Consider the following 10,224-nt stretch of genomic DNA (forward strand, 5'->3'; position numbering starts at 1 on the left):
TAGCTTTTCCAACTCATGGACTGAAGTCCTTGCTTTTGACCTCATAATTATTCAAGTAGGTCATTAGAGGGAACCTTTTTACCTTCCCACATCAGTGGTGGGACTTGAGACATGCTAATAGACTGGCCCTAGCTACACTCAGATCAAGAGCTAGGATCATCTCATGTACAGAGGAACTGACTTGAGATATTTTCAGGGAGTATATTTCTTCTAACTAACATTTCACTTGTTATAACCAGCAGATTGCTGCTAAATCTCCCTATTTAACTTGGCATAGAAGACAAGGAAATGTAGTTTGTTGATATCAGAAATAAAAATATTTTAAAAAGTTTTCCCCATATATGCAGTAGCATAGTCATTTGTCTGAGAATGTTTTCCCTTATTTTTTCTCAGGTTTGCATCAAAGTGAAAAACACTTTTGTGCACAACTTTACATTTTTGAACATATATTTTTACAGTTACCATTGTTTTATGTTATAGTTTCTCATAATGCTGAATAATTTACTGCTAAACATGTAGGTGTGATGTAATTTGTGTTTGAATAAATTCTGATACTTAGATTCCATAACAAAAATGTTAACAAACCAAGTAGTATTTTACCAAGTACTCATTTGAGAATTAAATATCCAATAATGGTCTTTGAACGTGTCTTTTTGCATGAGAAGAATACTCCCAGTTTTTAACTTTTTTACACCCCTTAACAGTTAAAGATTTTGATATCTCAAGTCTTTCTTTTATCTTTTCCATGTAATTTTGATTAAAATCCCTCATGAAACCTTTTGAAATAAAAAAATTACCTCAATAATTGACTCATTGATTTGAGATGTTTTGGTAACTGGTCAAGGAACTTAAGAAAGCAATAGTGTCTTTATCATTCACAAATTGAAGTATGGTAAGTTAATGATTATTTGCTCTTACAGATTACCTTATCATCTCGGTCTGCTACCTCACTTGAAATCTGTGCCATTAGAGGGAAATCCTCTAAGACTTATAAGACGAGATATCGTTCAACGAGGAACAGTTCAGTTACTGAAGTATTTAAGATCAAGAGTCTCAGCTCCAGTGAATACATTTCCTGGTGTGTTAAAAGTATATAAACACATTTGATGAGCATGCCCTTCTGTATGCAGAGTTGAGTTAGTGGTTTTGAATGCTTATAAAGACCTTTGATAATCATGCCTTTTCCATATGCAAATGTGATTTTAATAAGTTTTGAAAGTATTGGCAACTTTTACAGTGAATTTTTTCAACTAGTGCCATTTTTGTCATGACCTGCTGTTGATTGTTTGAACAGAAATATTTACTTGTACTGAAGTATCTTTGCAGACTTTTCTAAAATATATGTTTCTTTCATTGCTTTAGGTTTTGAGAATTCCCCTGCTGACACCAATCTCTTGATGGAAGAGAAGGCAATCCCAGATAAGTACCAAATGCGAACATCACAGACGATGAGCTATCACGAAAAGGCATCAGAAATACCAGACAAGCTAATTGACAATGCTTCTGAAGCAGGAGTGCGAACAATTGACTTGAGTAAAAATGTTCTGACTCAGGTTCCAGAAAAGTAAGCTTACTTGTAGAAATTGACTGTAATTACCCATCATTTTGGATTTCATGAACTAGTTGATAGTAAACATGGAGAAGGAGCCTTCTCACTTTAGGGACTTGATAAGTTCCTGCTGCAATAATATGTGTGGTTTATAAAATCCTGCCAGGCACATACAGTACTAATGTCCTTGGTTGAGACCATGATAAACTTGTCATTCTTCACACTTTTAGTCACTTCCATTGTTTCATCCTTCTACAATCTCAGCTTCATCATAATGGACAACATTAAAACTTGGAGGGGCATCTGCCAATGAAACAACTTTAATTTTTTTGTATATCAATACTTGATTTTATTAGATTATTATAGATTTCTTTTTCTAAGTTGGAAAAAATAACCATCAGAACATTCATTCATTTTCCAGAGCGTTCTTAGAGATCAACAAATAAGATTTCATGATTTTTAATTTGCTGTTGACGATGAATTTTTGTCAGGAACACAGTATAGGGCTAACAAAAATATAAAACGTTTGTACAAGTGAGTGATAAGTTTCTACATGTTTTTCTCAAGTAGCCTAAGATATTGAAAGAGAGAGATGATTATTTTTTACTTCTATGGCTGTTTTATTATTACCTGTATGTGGTTATTTGCTGCAGTGTGCCTTTTGCAGCATACTTCAGACTGTTGAACATTTTTCATCAGATCCCAGCTGCAATAATTTCTACCATTTATTTACAGTTTGTTCCTTTTGTCCCTTTCCATGTAGCTGTCCATCTTTCATTTTTGCATTGCTCTAGTTTTCACTCGTCACAGAAGAACGGGTTTTGTGAGCATAATATTACGGCTTTGAGCTTTTGCTACTTTCTGTGGATTTTCTCTTGATGATGGGATGTTATTTTGGTGTCATTTTGAAGCCAAGTAATTGTAATTTATTTTGGTATCTTTTTAAATGTGAAAAAATCAAGCAAAATATTCCATTTTTACTTACAGGCTAGAAATGTTGTCTGGACATGTGTCAGAAATCATGCTTCCCAACAACAGATTGACATTGATTCCTTCTTGGTTTGGGAAGTTTCAAAGACTCCAGTTTCTTGATGTCCAAGGAAATCAGCTCTCTGATCTTCCAACAGATCTGGCTGAGTTATTGCATTTGCGGGAAATCAATATAAGTGCTAACAGGTAAATCACTGTTCGGTGTTTTTGCTTGAATAAAATAAGTGCCAGTAAATTTAAAGTGCTTTACATTTATGATTTATGTCGAGTATTGGACAATTTAGCTTGCATCTTTCATCTGTGAATTCAACAGGCATTTGTCAGTTTAGTTAGCACCCTGAAATTAGTGGAGAAATGGTGCCTTGGGATTGCTAAGTCAATTACTTCAAGTTCATTTTGGCAAGATGGGAACACTCAGAATAAAGTGTGACATTTACCCCAGTGCACTGTACACAGTACTGTATGCACAGAGTTTGATGAGGAATATGTACTTATCAAGTATTTTAATTGCAATTCTTTGTTATTGTATCATTGTACCTAAGTTTTTTAATCATTCTGCATCTCATGCAAGTCCTTTGATAATGTTCTGTTTATGGTACAACTAATTGTCATTGTGTTTTGTTTTGAATAAAAATTATGAATACAGTATTTGGTTTTAGAAAAATATTACAGTACATATATTTTGAGTGTCCCTCATTTCTAATATTTTTCAGGTTTGAACAGATTCCAGCTTGTGTATATGAAATGAAGCAGCTTGAAATATTAATGGCTGCAGATAACAAAATTACCACTATGTATGTTGATGGCCTTTCAAAGTTGGAACGAATAGCTGTTTTAGATCTTCACAACAATAGTATAGACTTCATTCCTCCATTACTTGGAAACATGACTCAACTCAAGTAAGTTGTGGTTCAATGAAACTACTGTAGGTATGTAATGATAATGATAACATCGAGTGATACCCAGTTTTTGTGTTATTAGTAGACTTTTTTTTTTTTGCTATGAGTTAATCGTGAACCCTTAGTTTTCAAACTTAGGTGGTAGCTAGGGAACATGTACTGTTGTTAGCAGATTTTCATCAGCTAGATAGCAGGGTGGTTGTTAATTTTCTTTGGTTTATAAAACAAGCCTGTTGCTTATGTAGATGCTTCTCATTTTTGCATCAAGCCCATTGCTGTCATTGCTGAATCGAGTTTTAGCTAAATTTAGTATATAATTAGTACAAATTTTTGGGGATGAAATGGAACAGTAATATAATGCAGAGTGACTGTTGGCAGGTACATGACACTGGATTCTCCACCTGTCGTTTCATAGACAGTATTTCTTTAACACATATGATTTATGTAAGCTGTTGCTTTTTGTAAGTTATTTTCTTGTAGGGAAATGGACTGATTATAAATGTATTTATGCAACCCTAATGTATTTGTCACATTTGATATTTCAGTGTGTATGGATGTTAAATGGTGAGCATTCTATTTCAGAAATCTCCAGTTAGATGGGAATCCATTCCGTGTTCCCAGGAGGGCCATCTTGGACAAAGGAACTAGGGAAATCCTCGACTACTTGCGATCTCGAATCACGAATGAGTGAAAATCTGTAATATTTGGGATTTCATTCATTGTATTTTTCTGTACTTAACAAGGAAGTTAGAGGTGCATTTGTTAAACACAATTCTTAATGTAGATGTGCTCTTCTTATGCCACTAATACAGTTTTTAGAAGTGGATTTTTCAGATCTTTAGAATTAACAGTTCCAGTGTGAATAAGCAGTTGTTGCCAGAATGGACTGTGATTTTACAGTATAAATGTACTTATGCTTATTCTCATATTTTATCAATTCTCGTATTCTCATTTAAATTTGTGTAATTACTTATATACAGTAATAATATAGCATGGCCTGAGTGAATAAAGCCACTCACTAAATATTTAGTATAGTAAGTAAAAGGGAAGATACTGTGATATTGTACTGTGAGGATTTCCTACTTAACCCCAAGACTTAGCATTCCTTTAGATTTAGACAATAGATAGTGGAGAGTTGCATCTAACAGTAAGTATTTTAACGAAGTAAGTTATGATTTCTTGGAAAAATCTAGTAAGTGTATTCTAATAAACAGTAGGCAACTAAAGTAAATGTATTCCTATGAATGTCAGAAAAGTTTAGTGAATGTATTTCAGAAGGTAGCATAGATACAGAGTAGAATACTCAGTAAGCATTTTAAAGTAGTGAATTAGTAAAACCAGCATACTCACATTGAGAAGAATGTTCATGACAATAGTTTTGTGGTATGTTGTGCTGCACAGTATTTAGTATTTTAATCCTAGTCATACTAATGCAGTATCATAGTAGATTTGTACTGAATTGTCATTAAGTTTACCCTTGGTGTTCCATATATCATTTAGAGCAGTTAGATTAGTTTTGATATTGAGATAATTTGGAATGATTTCCAATGGAATTCCATCTCAGGTCCTAAACAAAAAAAAGTCCAAGGAGATGCTGTGTTCATTAGAATTTTCCCCTTCATATCATTGGCTCTTGCTGTGAAACGAGGGTAGTAGAATGCTCATTGAAAAACATTAGCTTTCTTATATAGTAGCTAATGACAGAGTCAGTGATGCATATCAGATTGGCTGTGTTACATGTTAACGAGAAACTAGGCTCTCAGGATTCTTGGCAAGTGAAATTGAATCTGTTACTTGTTAGAGGTTTATTATTCTTTAATTTAGGTTTAGGTTCAGTGTAAATTTTCAGAATTGGAGAAATCTTTAGTGTTTCATTGCAGTCTGTGTCATTGAATATTTGTTACTAGTAAAGATATGACTAGAATAGGGTTGAAATATTGTCAGTAAACAGATTTGTGTACATATTTCATTCACCTTTAAAGGAAATAGATTAATTGTATTCAAACTTTACTGACAACAAATCTGTTCATTGGATTGAAATTATTCTCATTGTTTCACATAAATTATTTCAGTTCTTGAAATAGATTAAGTTATGTTATTGAAGCAGCCAGTTACTATCTTGAGAATTTTGTGCAACATTGTTTAAAATTGGAGTCTTCAGATATGGAACATTGCAAACATGTAACAATGGTGTAATTGTTGTTCTGTTCGTGTGAAAAGTTAGGTTTGAATATCCAAGTTTGGCCAGTGAAGAAATTCAGTTATGTACTAAGTTTGCTCTAAACACAAATAATGCCTTAAGCTTATATATCTAGAGTATACTCTGAGACTCATATTTTTTGAAAAAATCTGAGAGAAACACCTCAGGCCTCCTTTAACCTACTGGAAGCTTAAATACTTTAACCATCCATTAAGTGCTAATATCCTCCTCCTCTTATTTGAACTAACTGGTCTTTCTGTTTTGTGATCTCAGTTTATCAATGAACATGTTTTCCCCTTTTGAAAATAGTCTATAGATTGCTATTTAGCAGTAGTTTTTATTGTTAGGGTATGAGCATGTTTTTTATGAGTATCAGAAATTATCCTGTAGATATGCTCATATAAAATTCAAATTCTCTTACTTTAACTGCATTGAAGCCTTGTTGCTTGGTAAGGTGAGCAAACAAATGTCAAATAATTGTAATAATGAGGAAAGCAGTAGTAAGATGATAGGTGAGACCTTGCTCACTAGGGTGAGGTCCACCTTTTCTGTCAAAGGCTCTTACTTCATGGCTTTGTTTCATCAGTAGCTGAAGTGTGTGTCAGTGCTCTTCTAGCGTTCCATTCTTTTATAATCTTCACTTTCCTCATTGTGGTTGCTTCAGGGTTATTGTAGGGTTCTCAGTTTCTCTGTAAATATTGGACAGTTATTTTCATCAGATATTTGTTGATTGAGATTTTATGTTCAGCTGGTAAGCTTATATGTAATCTTTTGAACTTGTGACATAGTTGATCAACTCTCATACTTTACTTCACTCCAGTTTTCTCTACTTATTGAAGAACAGATCCTTTTGTGAAAACGTTTGGAAGTGCCCAAATGTGAGTCATTGGTCTTTGGTCTTGGTAAATACATTTACAATAATAGTGTCACCACTAACTCAATGACATATAATTAGCCTACACTTGTGATCATCATGGGCCCTAGGCATTTTATTTCTGGCTAAAAAGAAAATCATCTATAGGTAAGAAAGCTTCCATTTTCGTAGATATTTTGGCTTATTGTTTCCACAGAATTATTACTCTGTTATCATGCAAGCATTTGTTCCTTTTAACCTCATCATTTTCATACAGCAAGCTTACTATTTATAATGCCTAATCATTTTCATACAGCAAACCTGCTATTTATAATGCCTATTGTTTATGCTATGATTGTTTCCAGACGAGTACTCTGATTAAAAAAAGATAAAAAAAAAAGCCATGGAGGGGTGCTTCATGTGTTCATAGATCCAGCAGCTTCTGACTGTCAACCCACTTCATTTATTTGTTTGTGTGCTTTACTGTTACATGATATTGTTTCTCAGACTTCCAGCTATGGTAATATTTGTGGTTTAATTATTGACTTTTCTCTATTATTTTTTTTCCACTCTTGATGTGAGGGTTTTTTCTGCGATAATTTTTCCAAGCCACTCTTTGTTGCTGTCCAAGATGCTTCAAGTTTGCCTGCTATTGCTTTAGTCTAAGCAGGAGATTTTGCAACTGTGGTACAGTACTTATTTACTGAGATGCCAAGAAAGGGTGATTCATCACCAGCATCAAGCCTGAGGCATGCTGGGAACTGCTCTAGAGTCCCCCATAGCTGCATCTTCTACAGATGAGCCAATTCCACACGTTTTTATAGTAGAATTTTGCTTGGAACCATGCCAAGACTCTGTGTTGGAGTCTTTAAGTAACCAGACAGCTAATGAACCAAAGAGGCTTGCAGAAACCTTATAGATTAATTCAGTAAGACAAGACCCTTTCTTTCCTGGATTTTATCTTTGGAGAAAACTTGAACCCAGCATGTCACTTCAGTCTTCAAAAAATCTACAAATGTTGACCATTGCCTTAAGGCAAAATTTGACCCAGCGTGTCACTTAGGTCTTCAAAAAATTTACAAATGTTGACCACTGCCTTAAGGCAAGGGGAGACAGTCTAGATTTACAGGTCTGTCATTGGCACCTGCATCAGGAAGACCTTCTCCCACTTCAGGGGAAAAGTCAGATGTTGATCAACAGCAGATATCCCAGTGACGTCACTGAGGGTTTCATGAGGAAAATGGGGGAATGCACAAACAGGCCCAAAACACTACAGTGAACAGCAAAGCTATAATTAGCACAAAGTTATCTATGGTATAGCCTTTAGACAGGAAACAGATGCCCTTCGTAAAATCAGCACCTGTGAAGTAATATCGAAGGTATCCTTTAAGAGAGTAATGCTGAGTCTTCAGCCACCTTAACTTACAGCTGCCCTTGGTGTTGAAGAACACCACCACCCCCAGGTACCCAAATTCTTAAGGCCAGCGTGGTATGGAAGTTTAACGTTCAGAGAGGCATCTAAGCCCTCAGTATAAGCTACATTTGCCACACAGCAACAAGCCTTATGAGGTGAATAAAAGTCCAACGCAATATCAAGACTGCATCAGCACCTTGTGGATGTACGTGACAAAAAGCCTACTTTGAATGACTCAGAAGTACTGACTCGTCAACTAGAGGGTAACTGTGGCAGCTGGTGATTGCTGAAGATGATTAGCTGCCGACCTTCAGAACTATCACTGCAGTCAGAGGGGCTAGTGTATCTCCAGTGATGTATTTTTTGTTAATTTCCACTTTTTGTAATTTGTAAAGTTTATATTTTAATGTTCACTTTTTAGATTCTTTTTAGTCTCGAATTTTATATACTGTACTCACCTTTATCTTGGAGTGTAATTACAATTTATACTTTTTTGCAGTTTTGAAGGATGATGACAATATTGCTAATTTATATTTTGTAAACCAATGATTTTTACAGATATTTTTGAAGCTTTAAACTTGTCATATTACCATATTAATTTCATAAGAATAATGCACTTATTATTTGAAATTTGTATGTTAGGGCTGAAAGCACTAAAAAATGAAATGGTCACAGAATTTGTTTTGGGGACAAAAATTAAGGTATACAGTATAGTTTTCTAATTTCTAGTATTAACATCATAGTAGGAGTAAAGAATTTTATTCCTAAAACAAAATGATAGTACCAAAGGACATGGATGAAAATTACAACATAAGGAAGAAAAAACATTATCTCTTTCCCCAATCATGTTTCAAGTTAGTAGATAGAATAAAAAATCAAGGCTTTCAGCAGATGAGACCTGGGTCTCCCATTAATTATGTTAATTAATGTCTCATATAAACAAGGTTTTTGACATTTGATTTGTCCACCTTAACCAAGCATTAAGGCTTTTAATAGAAGTAAGAGTTATGTGTCTGTGAAATTTAAAAGTATATCTTGTCCAACTACATTTATTTTTGTATTTTTTTTTTTTTAGATAAGGTTAACACTAATTAGTCTTGCACATGGTGTTTTAGATATCAGAGTGTTTTACCTGCATACTTGCATGAAAATACTTCCTGGGCATGTGCTTAGTAACACAGTTAACTGTATTAGTGTACATTAAAGCTTTTTTCACATTATATATTTTATGATGAAGTTTTAGGGTTTCGGTATAAGTTTTATAAGTCTTGTAGGATCATGTAAAACAAAAGTGTAAAATTCAAGGTGTGCAAATTCAATTATTTTTTATAGAATCCATTACAGCTGTTCTGTTTCACCTTTGTACTTTGAGTGAAAATGATGCATGCCGGCAATTTCGATTAGGTATGTATGTTTTAACTTGTTTGTAAAAGTGGGAATAAACTCTGTGAAGGTAATTGCATTACTGTGTCATTTATGTTTTCATCCTGTGTGTGACTGAAATAATAAACCTTTTTACAATAATGGAAATTGTTTAAAGCAAAACACCCAAGATAAGGAGAAGGAAAGATAAGAAAAACATTTTGTGAAGTTAAATCAGGTTTCATCAGTTATACTTTGAATTATTAAGATAAACACCGAGGGGCATAAGCACATATGATATGTGAAGTGTTTCTTACTTATAGCAAATACTGTAATACCAACCAACTAGATTTTAGGGGAGCTAAAATGGTGAAATTAGCAGCCAGCATTGATATTAGGGTGACGATTCAAAAATCTGTTTTGAAAGGGGATGGATCTTTTGAAAAAAAAATAAGCTTGGAATCATTGCAAAGTTGTAATTAAAAATTAAAATTAATGTTCTAATTTCGTTCCAAAGAAATTAGAAAATTAATTTTTGAGAGAGGCAGAATGAAAGCTTTCAAATTCCCTGTTCTAATCAACCCAATTGCCTGTAGGTTTGCACAGTACCTGATATTCATTCATGTTAGTTTTAATACTCAAAATTTCATTCTGAGAATATAATCATAGATTTATACTGTACCGCACTGTTTGTTGGATAAAGTTTGACCTTATATGTTAATTTATTTTATATTCTCTGTTCCATTAGTTATATTTTATCATATGAAAAACAGAAAAATGTCTATATTTTAACAAAAATCTAGATTCTTTGAGATTTAATTGTATGCAAAATGTTTTTACCAGTATGTTATTCTCAGAAGACTTTTACTTTTTAGAAAGTTTATGCAAATATAACTCACATTTTTTTGGAAAGCTCTTTTTATATGTTGGACTCATTTTGTCATTTTGAATATTCGG

At 33.6% G+C, this 10,224-nt stretch overlaps 1 protein-coding gene across 1 annotated transcript in view; it reads left to right on the plus strand.

The window, feature by feature from the left end:
- LOC136840787 (leucine-rich repeat-containing protein 40-like) overlaps positions 1 to 9,362 on the plus strand; it is a 28,883-nt gene extending 19,521 nt beyond the window's left edge. Inside the window, 5 exon segments of the mRNA XM_067107680.1 lie at positions 921 to 1,078; positions 1,363 to 1,564; positions 2,537 to 2,725; positions 3,253 to 3,438; positions 4,021 to 9,362. Coding sequence (XP_066963781.1) covers positions 921 to 1,078; positions 1,363 to 1,564; positions 2,537 to 2,725; positions 3,253 to 3,438; positions 4,021 to 4,129 — 844 coding nt within the window. The 3' untranslated portion in view covers positions 4,130 to 9,362.
- The last annotated feature ends 862 nt before the right edge of the window (positions 9,363 to 10,224 follow it).

Source organism: Macrobrachium rosenbergii, chromosome 8 (assembly GCF_040412425.1).
Source record: "Macrobrachium rosenbergii isolate ZJJX-2024 chromosome 8, ASM4041242v1, whole genome shotgun sequence".
NCBI lineage: Eukaryota > Metazoa > Arthropoda > Malacostraca > Decapoda > Palaemonidae > Macrobrachium > Macrobrachium rosenbergii.